The sequence below is a fragment of the Saccopteryx bilineata genome, chromosome 4 (genome assembly GCF_036850765.1).
Source record: "Saccopteryx bilineata isolate mSacBil1 chromosome 4, mSacBil1_pri_phased_curated, whole genome shotgun sequence".
In the NCBI taxonomy this organism is placed as follows: Eukaryota; Metazoa; Chordata; class Mammalia; order Chiroptera; family Emballonuridae; genus Saccopteryx; species Saccopteryx bilineata.
This window is the reverse complement of record NC_089493.1, coordinates 195,198,244-195,218,281: the sequence shown is the minus strand read 5'-3', so window position 1 is coordinate 195,218,281 and position 20,038 is coordinate 195,198,244. Positions and strand designations below refer to the sequence as shown.

At 45.3% G+C, this 20,038-nt stretch overlaps 1 protein-coding gene across 1 annotated transcript; it reads right to left on the bottom strand.

Annotated features, from left to right (window-relative positions):
* Positions 1-10,733: 10,733 nt before the first annotated feature.
* On the bottom strand, positions 10,734-13,565 carry OCM2 (oncomodulin 2). The gene is made up of 4 exons (XM_066277643.1): positions 13,497-13,565; positions 12,774-12,906; positions 12,225-12,334; positions 10,734-10,808 (listed from the first exon to the last, which is right to left on the bottom strand). Exons 1-4 carry the CDS (start codon positions 13,555-13,557, stop codon positions 10,783-10,785), a joined length of 330 nt encoding a protein of 109 aa, XP_066133740.1. The 5' UTR covers positions 13,558-13,565; the 3' UTR covers positions 10,734-10,782.
* Positions 13,566-20,038: the final 6,473 nt, after the last annotated feature.

The following is a 20,038-nucleotide window of genomic DNA, read 5'->3' as shown; positions in this document are numbered from 1 at the left end:
GGTTCCTGATTGGGCTATTCTCATGCAAATGAGAACAACTAAACCTATTCTCATACAAATGAGGGCTCCTAAACCTCAGTTTGATTGGTCCAAAAAACAGCGTCCTGATTGGTCCTGATGGAAGCATCTGTTTGGTCAGTGAAAATGGTAATAAGGATATAGCTGTATAGTTCTAGGACAGGGAAGGTTACAGTTGTATTGATTGAAATAGGATTCCAGGGGTTTCTTTAGAAGGGTTGGCTCCGATGACAGGCAGGCAATTCAGTGCAGGCTTTTCTCTGAGGTGTGCCTTGTGCCAGAGGCCCCTATGTAGCAATGGTTACTAGTCCCTGCTTTTAAATTTGACCCAGTTAGGCCTTGGCTGGTGGCTCAGTGGATAGAGCTTTGCCAGTGTATGGACGTCATAGGATCCATTCCCCATCAGGGCACACAGGAGAAGTGACCATCTGCTTCCCTACCCATCCCTTTTCCTCTCCAGCAACCAGTGGCTTGACTGGTTCCAGCATGGCCCCAGACACTGAGGATAGCTTGGTTGCTCTGAACACATCAGTGTCAGGTGCTATTAGCGCCGTACTCAAGCATCAGCCCCAGAAAGGGGTTGCTAGGTGGATCGTGGTCTGGGCACATGCTGGAGTCTGACTATCTCTCCTCCTCTCACCTATTAAAGTTGGCTCAATTAGCCACCAAGAGCTCTTCTTGGTATTTTCTTTCTTGCAGTCAACAGTTGTCTGTCTCAGATGAAGTTTAGAAACAGGGCATCTTATCCAGCCTTGCAAAATGGATCTGCACATTAAGGGAGGCAATGTTGGAAATTGGACCTGAGACAGATCTGGGTACTTATCCTAGATCTATCACTCACTAGGTGTGAGACTTCTGACTGATTACCTAAACCTTCTCCAGCCTGTGTCTCATTTGTAAAATGACTAATAATAAATGCTTTCCTTGAAGAAATTTCACTGTAAGAATTAAATGAGAGTATGAATTGGACATCTAGTGCCCAGCATGTAATCATTATTCAGCAAATGATTATTATTATTTGCTCTTGAAAGACTCTCAACATTTGCAAATCAATATATGTGATACACCACATTAACAAAAGACAGTAAAAATCATATGATTGTCTGAATAGATGAGAGGCATTTGACAAAATTCAATATCCTATCATGCCTGACAAGGTGGTGGTGCAGTGGATAGAGTGTCGGACTGGGATGCAGAGGACCCAGGTTCAAGACCCCGAGGTCGCCAGCTTGAGCGCGGGCTCATCTGGTTTGAGCAAGACTCACCAGCTTGGACCCAAGGTCACTGGCTCGAGCAAGGGGTTACTCGGTCTGCTGAAGGCCCATGGTCAAGGCACATCATGGTCAAGGCACATATGAGAAAGCAATCAATGAACAACTAAGGTGTCACAATGAAAAACTAATGATTGATGCTTCTCACCTCTCTCCGTTCCTGTCTGTTTCTGTCCCTATATATCCCTCTCTCTGACTCTCTCTCTGTCTCTGAAAAAAAAAACTTTAAAAAATATCCTTTCATGATAAAAATTCAATAAACTGGGTATAGAAAGGATATATCAATACATCAGCCTAATAAACGTCATATTCATATAGTTTATTTACCCACAGCTAACATCATGTTCAATGGTGAAAGGTTGAAAGCTTTTCCTCTAAGATCAGGAACAAGACAAGCCATTTTTAGCTACTTTTATTCAACATAGTACTGAAATCCTAGCCAGAACAATTAGGCAAGAAAAAGAAATAAAAGGCATCCAGTCATAAAGGAAGAAATAAAATTGTCTCTGTTTGGAGATAACATTATCTTATATATAGAAAACCATAAAGACCCCACCAAAAATCTCTTAGAACTAATAAAGGAAGTCAGTGAAGTTGCAGGATACAATATCAATATATAAAAATCAGGGTTTTTTACATTAACAATGAACTATCGGAGAAATAAGAAAACTATTTACATTAACATCCAAAAGAATACTTAAGAATAAATTTAACCAAGGAGGTGAAAGGTCTGTGCACTGAAAACTATAAAACACCGATGAACAAGAAGAAGACACAAATAAATAGAAAGATATTCTGTGTTCAAGGATTGCAAGAATTAATATTGTTAAAATATGCATACTACCTAAAGTGATCTACAAGTTCAAAATGCCAGTGATGATTTTTATAGAGACAGAAAACCAATCCTAAAATTTGTATGAAACTACAAAGACCTTGAGTAGCCAAAGAAATCTTGAGAAAGAAGAACAAAACTGGAAGCATGTGGTCCCTGATTTCAAAGTATATTGCAAAGCTATAGAAATCAAAACAATATGGTATTGGCATAAAAACGGACATAAAATCATTGGAACAGAATAGAGAGCCCAGAAATAAGCCCATGCACATATGGTCAATTCGTTTATGATAGGAGGCAAAAATATACCATGGAGAGAGGATAGTCTCTTCAATAAATGGTGTTGGGAAAACTGGATAGCCACATGCAAAAGAATGAAACGATCTCTATTTTGCACATATGTAAAAATTCAAGATGGATTAAAGACTTGAACATAAAAGCTGAAACCATAAAACTAGAAGACAGGCAAGCTCCTTGCCATTGGTCTTGGCAATGACTTTTTGGATTTGAATCAAAAAGTGAATGCAGCAAAATAAGAAATAAACTACCAAGCTTCTGCACAGCAAAGGAAACCATCAATGAAATAAAAAGTCCATCTATAGAGTAAGAGAAAATACTTCCAAACCACACATCTGGTAAAGGGTTACTATCCAACATATCAAGGAACTCATTCAAACAATAAAAAAAAACCACCCTCAAATAACCCAATTTAAAAATGGGCAAAGGACTTGAGTAGACAGTTTTCCAAAGAAGATGTACATGATAAGATGCTCAACATCATTAATAATTAGCAAAATGCAAATCAAAACCACAATGACATAGCACCTCACATCTGTTAGGTCTATCTTCAGAAAGACAAGAGATAACAAATTCTGGCCAGGATGTGGAGAAAGGGGAACCCTTGTGCACAATTATTGGTAATGTAAATTGTAGCCACTATGGAAAACAGTACAGAGATTCCTCAAAAAAAAAAAATAAATAGAACTACCTTATGACCCAGCAATCTCACATCTGGTTATATAGTCAAAGGAAATAAAAATCATTATCTATATGAGATATCTGTGCTCCTCTGTTCATTGTAGTATCAGTCACAATAGCCAAGGTATGGAAACAAGTGTCTGTTGACAGATGAATGAGTAAACAGAATGTGGTACATATGGATACAGGAGGATATTATTCAGCCATGAGAAAGAAGGAAATCCCGCCGTTTGTGACATGATTGAGCCTAGAGAGCATTATGCATAGTGAAATTAGCCAGCCAAGGAAAGACAAATGCTTCATGGTATCACTTATAGGTGGAATCTTTAAAAAAAAGAAAAAGTCAAACTCAAAGAAACAGTAGTATAGTAGTTGCCATGGGCTGGAGAGAGAGGGGAAAAGGGAGAGACTAGTAACGGGGTACAAACTTTCAGTTATAAGATAAAGTCTAAGGATCGATCGTACAACATGGTAACTGTAGTTGATAACACTGTGCTTTATAATTGAAACTTGCTGAGAATAGAATTAGGTTTTCAAGCCCTGCCTCCCCCTTCCCCCCACACACAAAAGGTAAATATGTAAGGTAAGGAATGTGTTTCTTAGCTCGATGGTGGAAATCCTTTCACAAAGCATACGTACATGAAAGTATCACATTGTACATTTTAAATACATTACCATTTTACATGTCAATTATACCTCAATAAAGCTGAAAAAAGAATTTGTGAGCCCCAGTTCTGAGGGAATGGGAGGTAAGACAAGCATGTTTTTTTTTGGGGGGGGGGCAAGGGTGTAGAAGGGTGCACAGTTCCAGGTAGAAAGTCAGAGTTCCTGGGTGGGAGGCTCTGGATACGTTCTCACCTATATCAGGAGACCCCTGCTAACAAGAAAACTGAGCATCTACATGGTAGGACGATTGGGTCATTACTGTGGTCCCATTGTCCGGCCCAGTGCCTGTGTTAAAGGACACCGTGTGTGTGTGTGTGTGTGTGTGTGTGTGTGTGTGTGTGTAATGGATGAGCTTTGGCGGTTAGGAACAGAGTGGGTGGAGACACTTCAGAGATGGATTTCCTCCTTCCGAGTTCTGCCTGCTGCAGAACATGCCCACAGCGCTCAGTCACTGGCTGACCTCACACGCCAGCGCGTTCTCTCCTCCCTGTACTCCACTCAGTACTGAGCTCCGAGAGGAGGCTGCTGGGCAGAGGGCAGGGTGTGACAGACTCCTCCGAGGACATCTGTACAAAGGGCCACTTCATCCCACTCTGTAGGTTGAAATAACAGACGTGTGCGTCAAGGGTCCAATCCGTACTCTGCTGATTTCGAGTCGATACTCTGTCATTCAGAGGTGACTTGTCATCTTGAGGGTACACTTCTCTGTAGTGAAAACTGTCCTCAGTCTTCAAAAATGCGTGATTCTTTTTATTAAACAACGAAAAATCTGAAGCAAACTCTGTAAGTCTGTATTCAATTGGAGAATAGGACCCACTAGGAAAAAAATATACCATTCATCTCTATGTATATTCTATATCATGTAATTTTTAGATATTTATTGCAGGTATTATGCTATGATGTAGCCATGTAATATATAGTCAGAGGCAGGGATGAGCAAAAGTAGGTTAAATGACCAGCCATCATTGCCTAAAAGATAAATCATAAGGACACTGAATAATAATAAGACAAATAATACAAATAGATAATATAATAATGAATAAAATAATGAAGAACACAAGGATAAACTCTGTGTTTCACATACAGCTGAAAACCTACTTTTGTCCACCCTGTATGTATCTTTCTATCTTACAGGTCTGGGCTTGTTGAGCTAGAGAGCTAGTTCGACAGCCCCCTCAAGGCCGTTGCCTTCATCCACTGTGGAAGCTTTAAGTCAGGCAGTCAGGAAAGGATGACGGCCGTGAGCGAGGCCGTCGGAACCCACGACTGTAGACGGGAATTAATGTCAGTCTCGCATCGCCACCCCAACTCGGATCATAGGGTTCCTCCAGGAAGAGCTGGTGTCCTTTGTCACAGAAGAAAACACACACTTAGAACTGGACCCCACACCAAGGAAGGGAGCCTGAAGGTAGGTGACCCCCCTCCCCCATGGAAGGTAAAAACTTTGGCTGCTACTTCAAACCCACCCTCCAAATCTCAGGCAAAATGGCTCTTGTGGTCCACCCTAACTGGGTACTACAGCCTAAGCTGGTGGACAGATTACTAAGCCACCAGGCAGCTCATGCCAAGATTTGATGAAGTGAGGTGGTACCCGGGTGTTGATTTTGCTGCATAGTCTCAGCTGAATGCCTGAAAATACTCTGCAACTTAAAAATTATTGAAGCTGTGCTTTCATGTATTCATTGTAGAAGTCCTATAAAAATGATGTCGAAATTCATTCCCTGCCAAAAAAAAAAAAAGTTGCTTTTTAAAACCAGTTAAAACATTATGTAAATGAATAGCCTTTAGAGTGAATAAATTAACAGGCCTGGTGGAAACCATCCTGATGATTCCAATTTCATCTGTCGTCTTAAGTGTTTGCGAGGTAATGCCATACCTTAATATTAGCAGAGGAGATAGAAGATAGGTTTTTGCTTGAAATTGGATTCCTGAGTACTCATTACACAAAATTAAACTGCAGCCATTACACAGAATTAACTATGGAACTTGTACACCTGAACAAATAGGCAACTATTTCAGAAATCTTCGCTGATTTGCTATACTTTTTATTTGAGCTGAAAAGAACCGTGAATGTCTGCACATGTTTTTTAAAAAATCATATGACTCTTATATAATGTGCTGTGCTGAAGCAAAATACCAAGTCATGTTTGAAGTGTTTTAATCATTCTTATTAGCCTCAACAATTAAAACACATTCATGAAGCTGACATTGAGATCGTATTCCATTAAATTATAAAGTACCCTACCAAACTATAAGCCAAAATGATAAGGAAGTAAAAATCCTCCAAATTAAAGTCACCGTGGCTTCCCTATTTTATAAGCAATCAGGAAAGATAACAGATACGAGGTTTTCAGCTCTGCAAACTGTGATGCCATCAAGACCCTCATTTTAAAGTCAAACTACATCATTTCACTGCTGAGAACACACTCTCCTGAGGCAGGTCAGTGATCATCCGCAAATGAGGAAAGCAGAGAAAACAACCATGAAAATCAGGTTGTTTAGATGCTTGTCAGTTCCTTTCCTGGATTGTTGGAAATTTTGTTTAGGGTTTTTCCAATTTGGACTTCACTCTGGATATGTTACATTTAAGATTTTGCCTGACCTGTGGTGGCACAGTGGATAAAGCATCTACCTGAAGTGCTGAGGTTGCTGGTTCAAAACCCTGGGCTTATCCGGTCAAGGCACCTGGGGGAGTTGATGCTTCCTGCTCCTCCCCCTTCTCTCTCTCTCTCTCTTTCTCCTCACTAAATAAATAAGAATTAAAAAAAAATTTTTTTTTTCATTTTTCCGAAGCTGGAAACGGGGAGGCAGTCAGACAGACTCCTGCATGCGCCCGACCGGGATCCAGCCGGCATGCCCACCAGGGGGCGATGTTCTGCCCCTCTGGGGCGTCGCTCTGTTGCATCCAGAGCCATTCTAGCACCTGAGGCAGAGGCCACAGAACCATCCCCAGCACCCGGGCCATCTTTGCTCTAATGGAGCCTCGGCTACGGGAGGGGAAGAGAGAGGCAGAGAAGAAGGAGAGGGGGAGGGGTGGAGAAGCAGATGGGCGCTTCTCCTGTGTGCCCTGGCCGGGAATTGAACCCGGGACTCCTGCACGCCAGGCCGAAGCTCTACCGCTGAGCCAACCGGCCAGGGCCCCACAGAAATATTTTTTAAGATTTTAAAATTCTGCCCTGGCCAGGGCCCCACAGAAATATTTTTTAAAGATTTTAAAATTCTGCCCTGGCCAGGGCCCCACAGAAATATTTTTTAAGATTTTAAAATTCTGCCCTGGCCAGGGCCCCACAGAAATATTTTTTAAGATTTTAAAATTCTGCCCTGGCCAGGGCCCCACAGAAATATTTTTTAAAGATTTTAAAATTCTGCCCTGGCCGGTTGGCTCAGCGGTAGAGCGTCGGCCTGGCGTGCAGGAGTCCCGGGTTCAATTCCCGGCCAGGGCACACAGGAGAAGCACCCATCTGCTTCTCCACCCCTCCCCCTCTCCTTCCTCTCTGCCTCTCTCTTTCCCTCCCGCAGCCGAGGCTCCATTGGAGCAAAGATGGCCCGGGCGCTGGGGATGGCTCTGTGGCCTCTGCCTCAGGTGCTAGAATGGCTCTGGATGCAACAGAGCGACGCCCCAGAAGGGCAGAACATCGCCCCCTGGTGGGCGTGCCGGCTGGATCCCGGTCGGGCGCATGCGGGAGTCTGTCTGACTGCCTCCCTGTTTCCAGCTTCGGAAAAATGAAAAAAAAAAAAATTTTCTGTGGTACATAAATTACAGTTGAGTCTAAAAAAATGAGTAGAAATTTCAGGTACATAATAAGTATACAAGGCTTTCATTATTTTGAGTGTGGGGTGAAGTTTTTAAAAAAATTGTAATATATTGTTACTTGGGCTTCATGACAATTAATGGGTAAACTCTCCAGTTTGTGTTTACTTCTCTGTAATGACTAAGTTCTGCTTCTAGAAGGGCTTCGTTCCTACCGTTCCGTAACCCCACCCGAGGAGATAATGCTGGTAATGCTTTGCTCTGGGTCCTTTTCTTCTTTTCTCGTGACTGAGGTGCATATTGAATAGGACCCATTTAAAAATGAATGGCTTCATATGAAATTTACATAATAACTAAACCTGGCTGGTTATTGAAAACATTTTTTGTTTTCAAATCATACTTCACCAAAGATTTGGAAATGTTATGTTTCTGCAATATTTAAACCTAAAAAAATAACAACAACAAAAAGGTGGTACCTGACCAGGTGGTGGCACAGTGGATAGAGCGTCAGACTGGGATGTGGAGGACCCAGGTTTGAGACCCCGAGGTCGCCAGCTAGAGCGCGGGCTCATCTGGTTTGAGCAAAGCTCACCAGCTTGGACCCAAGGCCGCTGGCTCCAGCAGGGGGTTACTCGGTCTGCAGCAGCCCCACGGTCAGGGTACATATGAGAAAGCAATCAATGAACAACTAAGGCGTCGCAACAAAAAACTAATGATTGATGCTTCTCATCTCTCTCTGTTCCTGTCTGTCTGTCCCTATCTATCTCTCTTTCTGTAAAAAAAAAAAAAAAAAAGGTGCTAATGAACAAATATGATCAAATGCCCAGAGCTGTTATCACCTGCCTTCAGAGGTGGAATACTCACCCCCACACCCGAAAACACTCAAATCCAAACAACATGATGAAAAACTGATGCCAGTGAAGACAAGATTATTGCTTCTTTTAAGCATACCCCTCGACACTGTATGGGTGTTGGATACAGAGAGATGTCGCCTTTGATTGCTACTTCTTGTCTGTTGGCGGAGACTCTAAAATCAATTTCTTAAAACTGGGCTGGAAGAATGGAACATGACTATCTTTGAAATGGGCAAAAATAATTTGAGTTATACTTTCGTAACAGTAGACTGAACATAATCCATGAATAACTGACCGTCAATCTGTCTATCGAATATTTGTGGCAGTTTATCCTCTTGTATATATGTGTCCTCTAAGCATTTCCCCAAGGCAGTCAGAATGTCAGTGTGACCCGAGGACACAGCGTCCTGTGGGTGTTCCAAATAACCCTCTAGTCATCATTCCTACGCAGATGCCCTCCTGAGCGCCAGAAAAGAAATAAGAGAAACCCACATCTTCACCTCAGGTGGGAGTCGAGGTGGCCTTTGCTGGTCCAGAGGGTGTCGGGTGGCTTTCAATGGACTAGTTAAAAGCTAACAACCATCATTTTTAAAGCACCGCCATTCACATTGTTTCTCGGAAGCATGCAGTGGCCAGGACCCTGTGGGCATAGGGTGGCAGGATCACTCTGAGTTACTCGGAGGACCCCTTTGCTGAGCAAAGCTAATGGAGTGAATCCAAAGTAAGGGAAGGGCCTGCGTGTCCAGGTGTGGCGTGGAGGCCAGGGGCCACCTGGGGTATGTTTTAAGAATCAAGGCTCCCAGGTCCTCAGTAGCAGCCAGGAAGACCCTCCGGCTGTCTCCATGTGAAGCGGTTCACTGGTGCATCTGGGAGACGTTTGGGGAGGAGCTGGAAGTGGGGGGGGGGGGAAGTAGCCCGGGTCCTGCCAGGAAGGCTGGGGCGGGGGAGAGGAGGGGAGTGCAGACGTGTGCAGGGAGAGGCCACACACAAGGGGCTGAACACGAAATGACAGAGCCGTTCTCTGCCCCCCTCCCAAGAGTTCTTCATTTCCCAGCTGCGTTTCCCCATTTGGATGCATTTGGAGACCACCTTCGTGAGTCTGTCCCTCCCACTACCATCTCCGTTATTACTCTTTCTTCCTCAAGTGGCTGTCCTCCCCAATGTCTAACACTCCCTTTAGCCTCACTCTAAAGTACTGAGACCATGTGTTTGTGTGTTATTTTTCTTACGTGTATTAAAATAAGCGCATGGCTATTAAAATAAGAAGTGTTGACCCTCTCCCCTTGAAGTCATTCTGAGGCGCCCTAGAGGTCCACGTCCCCACCCTCGGACAAGAGGCTCTCACATGACCCTCCGAAACACAGGGGTTCAAAGTCACTGAGTGAGGTAGTGTGATGGAAGAGCCGAGGGCCTTGTGAGCTTGGGGGTTTGGGGAAAAGCTGAGTTTTTAAAGGAGCACCCAGAAAAATGCGTCTGTTCTGCCCAGGAGTCCTCAACCCGCGGGGTCAGCCGGAGGGAGCAGCTTCAAGCTGCCACCTGGAAACCGGCCTAATGAGAATTTCCTGGCTGGAGATCACCCCGCCCGCCTGAGCCAAAGCCCTGTAACAGGACCCCCGCGGCTGGCCTCCGGTGTTAGGGTGTACCTGCTGCAGGCGGTATCAAATACGAGCCAGGAAAATAGTGTCTGAGGACTGGGAGGGGGAGGCGGCAGGAGGGTGGGTCAGAGCAGGCAAGTCTTGTTTTTCTAAGAAGAAACAAAGTTTCACTGCCGGTCTGTTTGTGCTCAGCTAGCCTCGCAGGCCTCCTTAGCTTTACTGCCTACTGCAGCCTCACACTTTTTTCTGTCTTCCTTACATCTTTCTCATGGGAAATCTAACATCCGGTAGCAGAAAACACGTTAGCAAGAGTGGTTTTCAGCTGGCTCAAATGTCTTCTTGTTAATTTCCGACTGGGATAAACTGCTGAGAAATCCTAGCTTGACAATGCCACTTATTTGTGAATTTGCTTTTCAACCTGTTTCCCTGTTGGCTCCTGCACAGCACAAAGATTGTTTGCTCAAGGCTTGGTAGGACCAGGTATCTTAGGTCCCCAAATTGCTTTCATCCATCTCCCTTCCTGAGGAAAAAAAAACAACAACACACCCACATGTCACAGATGATGAGAAACATGTCTTTATTGGACGATTTTTAAGGGCATTGTCTGCTGAGGGCCTTACGGGAGTCGCTGGGGCGTACCCACCACCCAAAAGTCATGAGTGATCGTCTATTACCTCACTAAGATACCAAGCAAGTCGCAGAAGCATTTCAGGGGAGATTAATAAATAAATCAGGGGGAAGATGTGGGGGTTTCCCATTTTCCTGGGGGTTTGGAGGCCTTCCAGCTGAATATGTCTATCTCCATAGTCTGGGATCTTTAAGAATGTACCATTTCCTGGAATTCTAGAACAGAAGAGGTGAGAAGAGAGTCAGTGGAGATGGCTCGGTACTTTCCGGACACGTGATGGCCAGTGGGAGTTCTGAAGGGGAAGGGGAAAGTCAGTGGAGCAAACTGTCCAGCCTTTGTTGGGTGGGCAGGGTCCCAAAGGGGCTCCCAAGGAAGAAAATGTGTGTCACCGCGTGCGGGTCCAGGTAGCCGAAGTGTTTGTTCTTTCTGCATAGTCTAATTTTAACAAACGTCACTACCTTTGCAATAAGGCCCCTTGGATCAGAACTTGTCAACCCAGTCACCCCTCTCTGGTAATGAGTAAACTGGGTACAATGGCCGATCACAACCTGTGATCTTTGAGCTTTTTGTCGAGTCGGTTTAAAACATAAATGGGAGATTTTCTTCTGTTCTATAGCTACATTATGCGTTTTTAAGAAACATTCAATAGATTGAACTAACTTTTCTCTTTGAACCCTAACTGTACCCCCAAAAGTTTATATTACTAAAGGGTAACTGATGATGATGATGATGATGATGTATGGATACTACAGGTAGGAATTGGAAACTGGGGATTCACTCCCTACTTACTAGTAAGCCTTGCCAATTTGCCTCTTTCCCAGCTAGGTTGAAACAAATCAAGGTTTCCTTACCTGCACCATTTTTCTGAGTTATTATAGAAGCTACGTTAACTCCCATGTGGTAAGTTATAGTGGCGTTGCTTTGACTGGGTTTATCAAATAAGGATCTAAAGTAGCAGTTTTAACTTTCAAATTAATACCACCATAAGGTCCACACAGAAGTCCTCCTGAGCCAGCATACCCACAGAGTAGTCAAAGAGCATGTAGGCAACACGACAAAATCAGGTGAAAACAGTTCTACAGCCATGAAAATTAGGCTAAATTGACTATCGGGCTCTGCACACAGAGGATGATATTAGTAGTGTTTGAATTGGTTTATGTGTTCTCTGATATTGTCCAGTTGAATAAAATACATTTGTTTAAACCCTTGAAAGCTTAAGAGGCTTTCCTACTCTAGGCAATAGACCCTTGAGTATGAAACACGTTTGAGAATGTCAATTCTTCCCTTATTCAGGGGGGCTGAAAAGCCTCGGGTGGAAATTCCTTGTGCTGTTTTCAAGGAATAATTTGCCAGGCAACGAGCTAGTTCCCCCAGTCAGGTGAAGGGTATTTTCTCGTTCATAGACAGTGACCAGCGGGACCAGCATCTATGGAGCATCCCCAGGCATTATGCCCGAGTCGTCCCTTAGATCATTTGCACCCGCACTTCAGTCCCATGTTACAGATGAGAAGACTGAGGCTCAGCAAGGTGAAGAAAGGGGGCTTTGAACCTCCATCCATCTGACCTCACGGCCCACGCCCCTGGATGCTCCCTGAGCTAGTCTTTTGTGCTGTGTGCAAGGGTGAACATACCTTCAGCCCCAATCTTTCCATCTCCATCGTTATCTGCAGCCGCCATCAGGGACTTGGTTTCTGACTCGGTCAGTTCTCTAGCACCACTCTCAAACTTCTGGAGGAAAAACCTGCAGGACAACAGAGAGCCAGGGGGACTTTCTGAAGGACCGCGCCTTTCTCCGCTAACCCTTTCTCTTTGTCTTGAAGCAAACAAACCCTCTGTTCCCAGCCACGGGTCCTCAGTCAAGGTCTTCGCAAGCAAAGGTTTCCATCGTTGTGGAAAGTTTTGATGGGCATTTTGCTTCTGAAAATTGCTTTCATTGTTTTATTGATAAGTCCATTTGCCAAAGAAAATCCCTGTAACTGGTGAATTTTGACACCTCCAGTCTTAAGAAGGTGCCCGTGTTTAGATGTGCGGCCAACTGCCTCTCCTCCTTCCCTTTCCTGAGGCCCCCGCCGCATGACAGGTGTCAAGGCCCCAGGAGAAAGACCGAGCAGACCGACCTCCACGGCACCCCAGCCCCACCGGCGACGCCCGGCGCCACATGGGCTTAGGACAAAGCTTACTTCAGTTCTTCTTCATCCAGGAATCCACTCTGGTCGTTGTCTATGAACCGGAAAACATCCTTCACCTGACTGGCTGACATCTTGGCCAGGCCTGATGTCTGGAAGAATTTTTGAGGTTCAAAAGTATCTGGGTCTGAAGAACAGAGGATAGGTTATTCTGGTGCCACTGACTGGATCACATCCTGTGTTTGGGCCGATGTGGTGAAAACACGGGTTATTAAAAGTGCTTTTCATAATAGCATTGAGCTACAAGGATGCTCTACTCAAAAAACAGAACAAAAAACTTTTTTTAAGACAAAGAGGGCTGTGACTGGTTCAAGATTTTTAAGCAGCCGAGACTAGATGGCTTTGGGTGTCATCCCCCCCCCCCGCATTCCCTCTCCACTGGACTTGTCCTTCTCCCCCCTGTCCTCCTCTCCCGACCCATTTTACGGGCTGTGTCTTCAAGACTCCAGCATCCCTGGTCTAATCAGTGAAGGGAAAGGAAATCATTGGCGTCAAACGGGCCACCTGGCAGCCACTGACCTCTTTTCCCAGGTTGAGTCTCTCTCGCCTTACAGAAATGTCATCTTAGGTTCAGATCTCATCTCCTTATAACTTTAGTGAGTTAAAAGCAGTTTTATTCTCTGGCCCCATGAATTTCTGACAAAGTTCCCATTTAAAAATTTTTGTGGCTTTGCCGAAAGGGCGAATACGTGAAGCGACCCCTCTGTGGCCCGTTACCTTGGCACTCCTGCAGGGCCGCCGCGATGTCATCCGCACTGAGGACGTCTGTGATGCTCATGGTCCCACCTGTTCATGCAGAATAAACAACATCTGGTGAACGGCGAGCAGGAACATGCACATCTGTGGGGGAGCCCGCCCTCTTCGGCCCACAGAAACTGCACATTTGTTGAGAATTTTTTCAACAACAACAAAAAAATTGGTGAGCGTGGCATTGAGTGATGGGGTTGAGTATCCAAACAAAAGCCAACTACTGAGTAGACACCAGCCCCCTTTGTCTTGGGGCTCTCCCCTGAATATACCCCAAAGAGGAAATGAAAAGTACAATCTAGAGACCAATGTGGTTTCATTTTCTTATAAAAACTATATTTACATAATTGACCACTTACTGTCCTATATGTGCTACCCCGAGGCGAGCACGACTTGGTCACTGATAGAAGCATCTACCCACCACTCAGAAGTAAACCACGTCACTATCGCAAACAGCCCTTTCCTGCACCAGCCAGAGGAATGCAGTGCTGCACATTCCACCTGGGAGAGGCTAGAGCGTGGGCTGCCTGCAGCCCTTCTGTGGAAGAGACGCCATTTCTCCTGAAGGGTGGGAACCGGCGACGGGAAGAGCCCATCTTCCCAGAGGTCAGCATCCTCCCGGCCGTCAACGGCATAGGAAAAGAGAAATCTGAGCACAGCATGCACCAGCCTACTATGAATTCATGTAGGAAAGAAGAGTCTGGGGTCTAGCAGGTCCACCCGCTACTCACCGTTTTAGATTTTCCCTCAAGAAGAATCAGAAAAAAAATTGTTGGAGGAGCAAAAAAAAAAAAAAAAAAAAAAAAAAAAGACCGGCCGCGCTTTTGCTGTCTTACTGACCTACCTTATATAGGATTGAAAAAGTGATAGTAAGAACCTCTTAGATTTCCTTTTCAAGGATCAAGTGGACATAGCTCGAATGTCTTGCCTTGCTAATTAAACCTCTTTTTTTTCTATTTATATCTCAAGGGAATGTGGGTGGGAACAGCCAATTTTTTAAAAAAACCTCAACACACCTTAACTAAGGTTTCGGTTCTGCAGATGAGCTGCTCTGGCGAAGCGTGGAGCAGACACCAGAGGCCCGGTAAAGTGGCTGGAGGGAGCTAGACACGCGCGGGGTGCTCTGTCAACCACAAAGGGCACCCCAGATGCCGTTAGTAGCTGCCACCCGAGCAACGTCCATTGCCAACCTCTGAACCTGCGGCTGTGAGGCCGGCCTCAGTCCAGAGTGGAGATTCAAAGTCGTTGTGTCAGATGGCCACACAGGACTTGTCCAGCGGATGGGTGGCACTTGGAGAGATGACTTTCCAAAAACGGCTTAACCGGGATGTCCCCCAGCTACGTCTTAAATTGCACACACTAAAGAGGCAACAAGGGGAGGGACACCAACCACTCCCAACCCCAGAGCTGAAGTTTTCAGAAAAAAATATGAGGCCCGGATTTGAGACTACAGGATGCTTTGTTTTTAAAACTTATGTATTGATTTTATTTTGTTTTTGTTTTTGTTTTGTTTTTTTATTTTTCCGAAGCTGGAAACGGGGAGGCAGTCAGACAGAAACCCCAGAGCTGAAGTTTTCAGAAAAAAATATGAGGCCCGGATTTGAGACTACAGGATGCTTTGTTTTAAAAACTTATGTATTGATTTTATTTTGTTTTTGTTTTTGTTTTGTTTTTTTATTTTTCCGAAGCTGGAAACGGGGAGGCAGTCAGACAGACTCCCGCATGCGCCCGACCAGGATCCACCTGGCATGCCCACCAGGGGACGATGCTTTGCCCCTCTGGGGCGTCGTTCTGTTGTGTCCAGAGCCATTCTAGCGCCTGAGGCAGAGGCCAAGGAGCCATCCCCAGCGCCCGGGCCATCTTTGCTCCAATGGAGCCTCGCTGTGGGAGGGGAAGAGAGAGACAGAGAGGAAGGAGAGGGGGAGGGGTGGAGAAGCAAATGAGCGCCTCTCCTGTGTGCCCTGGCCGGAAATCGAACCCAGGACTCCTGCACGCCAGGCCGACGCTCTACCACTGAGCCAACCGGCCAGGGCCTGTATTAGTTTTAGATAGAGAAAGGGATAGAGAGACAAGACAGAAACTTCGATCTGTTCCTGTATGGACCCTGACCGGGATTGAACCATCAACCTTTGAGCATCGGGACGATGCTTTAACCAACTGAGCTATCTGGCCAGGGCTACAAGATGAGTTTTGCTGTGAGCAAACTATTTATTTATTTTTTTAAATTTATTTATTTTTAAATTTATTATTATTATTATTATTATTTTTACAGGGACAGAGAGAGAGTCAGAGAGAGGGATAGATAGGGACAGACAGGAACGGAGAGAGATGAGAAGAATCAATCATCAGTTTCTCGTTGCGACACCTTAGTTGTTCATTGATTGCTTTCTCATATGTGCCTTGACAGTGGGCCTTCAGCAGACCAAGTGACCCCTTGCTCAGGGACATTAGGTTCGAGCTGGTGAGGTTTGTATTTTTTTGTTGCTCAACTTAGATGAGTTCGTGCTCAAGCTGGTGACCTCGGGGTCTCGAACCTGGGTCTTCCCCATCACAGTCCGACGCTCTATCCACTGCGCCACTGCCTGGTCAGACTCTGAGCAAACTATTAATTGAGTCCCCTATATGTCCAGGACTGTGCTAGGCTCTTTTTTTTTTTACTTGTGGTAAAGAACATAGAACATGTAATTTATGATCTTTTTTTTTTAATATTTTTTTTATTTATTCATTTTAGAGAGGAGAGGGAGAGACAGAGGGAGAGAGAGAGAGGAGAGACAGAGAGAGCGAAGGGGGAAGGAGCTGGAAGCATCAACTCCCATATGTGCCTTGACCAAGCAAGCCCAGGGTTTCCAACCGGCGACCTCAGCATTTCCAGGTTGACGCTTTATCCACTGCGCCACCACAGGTCAGACCATAATTTACTATCTTAATCACTTTACGTGTAGCTACAGTAACTATATGCACATGGTTGTAAAGCAGAGCTCTAGAAGGTTTTCATCTTGCAAAACTGAACTCTATATCCATTGAACAAGAACTCCCCATTCCTCCCCCCCCCCAGCCCCTGGCAACCACCGTTCTACCTTCTGTCTCTAGGAGTTTGAACACATTAGATACGTCTGTAAATGGAATCCTAGTGTGTTGGTCTTTTTTGTGACTGGCTTATTTCCCTTAGCATAATGTCCTCAAGGTTCATCCATGTGGTAGCATATGTCAGAATTTCCTTCTTTTTTAAAGGCTGAATCCAAGTTTTTTTAAAAAGTAGAAGACAAACCCCATGCTGAAATCAGAACTATTCAGTGGCTTAGACAATTCAGGAGCTCTGGACAGAGGCCTCAGACTCTTCCCTGTGTAATACACCCTGGACCGTCATCTTCAATTTGCCCCAAATATGTTCCCCTGTCCCCTCCCAGGCATTGTGCTTTAGCTAGTATCCTCAATGAAAAATTTCTGTCAGGAGCACCTGCAACATTTCTCCAATTACCAAGCCACAGGCCAGCACCATCTCTGTCCTGCCGCGTTAGATGCCCCGGTGCTCACCAGCACTGTGCCCGACCCGGTCAGGCGCTCAGTAAGTATTTGATGAACAGATACAGAAAAACAGCAAAAAGAACTTGAAAAACAGGATTACCAGCCAACATCAACTTGCCCAACTCTTAAAAAACAGTTTCTGAAAATAAGTCTCAAGGGTTTTGAGTTAGGTTTCTGACATTAAGTTGCTATAGAAACTCTTCGAGTCCCTTTTCTTCCATAGAAGGGTTTACGCATGTCTCTAGAGATTTAAAAAGCGTTTCAAAAAATCTGCCCACTTAAATGAAACAGCATATGGGTTAAACTAAGACACTCCAGATTGCCATGTTGTTTTTCCAATAGAAAGTAAAGATAGCAGAGACCCAGTGAACACGTCATTGGAATCAGCTTAAATTCCATGTGTGCAATCCGGCGTAAAAATGTTGATGCACACAGAAGGACAGACCATGTGTGGGTCCGCTAATACGAGGTAGCTGGAGTAGTCAGGTTCACAGAAATAGAAAGGAGAGGGTGGGGGCGGGCATGGTGAGTACTGCCAGATGGGTGCAGAGTTTCAGTTTGGGAAGATGCACAAATTCTGTGGATAGATGGTGGTGATGGTTGCACAACAACATGAAAAGCCACAGACACTTAAAAATGGTTAAAATGGTACATTTGATGTTATGTATATTCTACCACAATAAAAAAAAATGCTGATCCAGTAGTCTTCATTATGTTGGCCACCCAATTCACAACTGCTTCCAAGAAAGCATAGAAGGAAGATTTGGAAGTAGATTTTCATTGGAGCCCAGCTCTGTCCTTTACCGGCCATGGGGTTCTGGGCCTCCGTTTCCTCTCGAAAACAGGAGTAATGCAAGCACCTTCTCTGTCAACTTCCCCCGGTTCCTTTGAGGATCAAGGGACCAAGTGCAGATCTGTACACGTCTGGAGAAGTTTCAGAGTCCCCTGTGGAATCCCACCCCTGTCCTGGGATGGCAAGAAGGTTTCATCTGTATCCATTCTGCTTGGTCGGTAGGGGCTTCCGGAGTGGAAGGGGTGGATGTGGGGATCGGGCTAGCCGTGTCTGCAGTGGGGAAGACAGACTCTGTATTTGAGCTCTGCCAACGGCCCTGGGACTCTCAGATCACATTTCTGTCTCAGATATTTGATGCGGTTCCAGTCGATCACCTATTCTAATCCAGATCCCCAATGTGCCTCTTAATCCCCAGACGTCCTCCACCCAGAGCCTTCACACTGACCTCCTGCTTCCTGCTTATTGTGCAGCCCTGGGCTGTCTCTCCGGCCATGCTGGCCCGACCCACTTCCTGACTCCCTGCCCTGCGCTAGGTATCCTCGCAGCCTGTGCCCACCTTGTTGGTGACAAATCTCTTGAACGTGTCTGAGGCCCACTTTTCAATGTGTTTGCCACTTCCATGCCATCCCAATGGATGTCGCCTCCTACACAGGCCTCAGCTTCACCTTCTTTCCGTACCTCACTGTCACCACCCTAGCCCACGGCACCATCATCTCTTTTGGGGACAACTGTGGTATATTCCCAACCGGTCAACCCTCATCCACTTGGACTCCCCTCCAACCTAGCTGGGTGGATCATTTTAAAGCCCAAGTGAGTTAGTGTCTTAGGGCTGCCATAGCAAAGTACCATAGACTGAGTGGCTGAGAACAAGAGCAATCTATTGTCTTAGGGTCTGGGGTCTGGAGTCCAAAATCGAGGTGTTCCAAGGCTCCCTCTGAAGGTCTAGGGGAGGATCCTTTCTTGCCCTCTCCAGCTTCTGGTGTTTGCTGGCCGTGCGCGGCGTCCCTTGACTTGAAGCTGTATCACTCCAAACTCAGTTGTCACATGGCCAATGTCTCCCTTTGTGTCTGTAGTCTTCTTACAAGGACACCAAGAAATTCAGTGGGATTTAGGAGATCCATATCAGGAAACCAGAGTCAAAGACGAAATGTTTGAATGAAAGGTCTCCCTAGTGCTAGTACTTTTACCACTTAGGGAATTACAAGGGTTTTAGAAGCTTTGTGTAAGGAACTGGGAGAGACACCAATATATATAAGGTCTACCGGAAAGTTCTGTCCGTTTTTGGAATAAAACAAAATACAAATTTTTCTTACCATCAATAAACTTTATTAAATAATATAGCCATTATTATTAATGATTTCTTGCCAGCGTGAGGGCAATTTTTATATCCCTTTTTTTTTTTTTTGTATTTTTCTGAAGCTAGAAACAGGGAGAGACAGTCAGACAGACTCCCACATGCGCCCGACCGGGATCCACCCGGCACGTCCACCAAGGGGTGACACTCTGCCCACCAGGGGGCGATGCTCTGCCCCTCTGGGGCATCACTCTGTTGCGACCAGAGCCACTCTAGCGCCTGGGGCAGAGACCACAGAGCCATCCCCAGCGCCTGGGCCATCTTGGCTCCAATGGAGCCTCGGCTGTGGGAGGGGAAGAGAGAGACAGAGAGGAAGGAGAGGGGGAGGGGTGGAGAAGCAGATGGGCGCTTCTCCTGTGTGCCCTGGCCGGGAATTGAACCCGGGACTTCTGCACGCCAGGCCGACGCTCTACCACTGAGCCAACCGGTCAGGGCCTGTATATCCCATTTTTGAAAAATGTTTTATCTTTTGATGAGAAAAATTGAACCAGTGCTTGTTTGGTATCTTCTTCATTTTTGAGTTTTTTGCCCTTCAAAAAATTTTGTAAGGACAAAAACAAGTGATAGTCAGAGGGTGCTAAGCCCGGGGAATATGGTGGATGCGACAGACATGCTTCTGTAGCATTTCTTCCTTGTTGAAATTTGTAAAAATTACAGTGGTGTAAATGAACTTTATCAGTAGCCATGGGTACACGGTCGCTTCACACATAAGACTAACGTGAATCTACTTTGTTTTAGTTAATTTGCTACGTCAGTATGTATACATTAAGTGATAAAAATAGAGAGGCACACATGTGCCAAATAAACAGGTGCTTACGTGTCGAAACTTGTTGTGATAGA

What these genes read in the sequence shown, in the direction of transcription:
- OCM2 (XM_066277643.1), bottom strand. Translation starts at nt 13,557, where the DNA reads ATGAGCATCACAGACGTCCTCAGTGCGGATGACATCGCGGCGGCCCTG. An exon ending in GGCCCTGCAGGAGTGCCAAG is followed by an intron (nt 12,907 to 13,496) that starts GTAACGGGCCAC and finishes TCTGTTCTTCAG; the next exon opens with ACCCAGATACTTTTGAACCT. An exon ending in CTGGATGAAGAAGAACTGAA is followed by an intron (nt 12,335 to 12,773) that starts GTAAGCTTTGTC and finishes GTTGTCCTGCAG; the next exon opens with GTTTTTCCTCCAGAAGTTTG.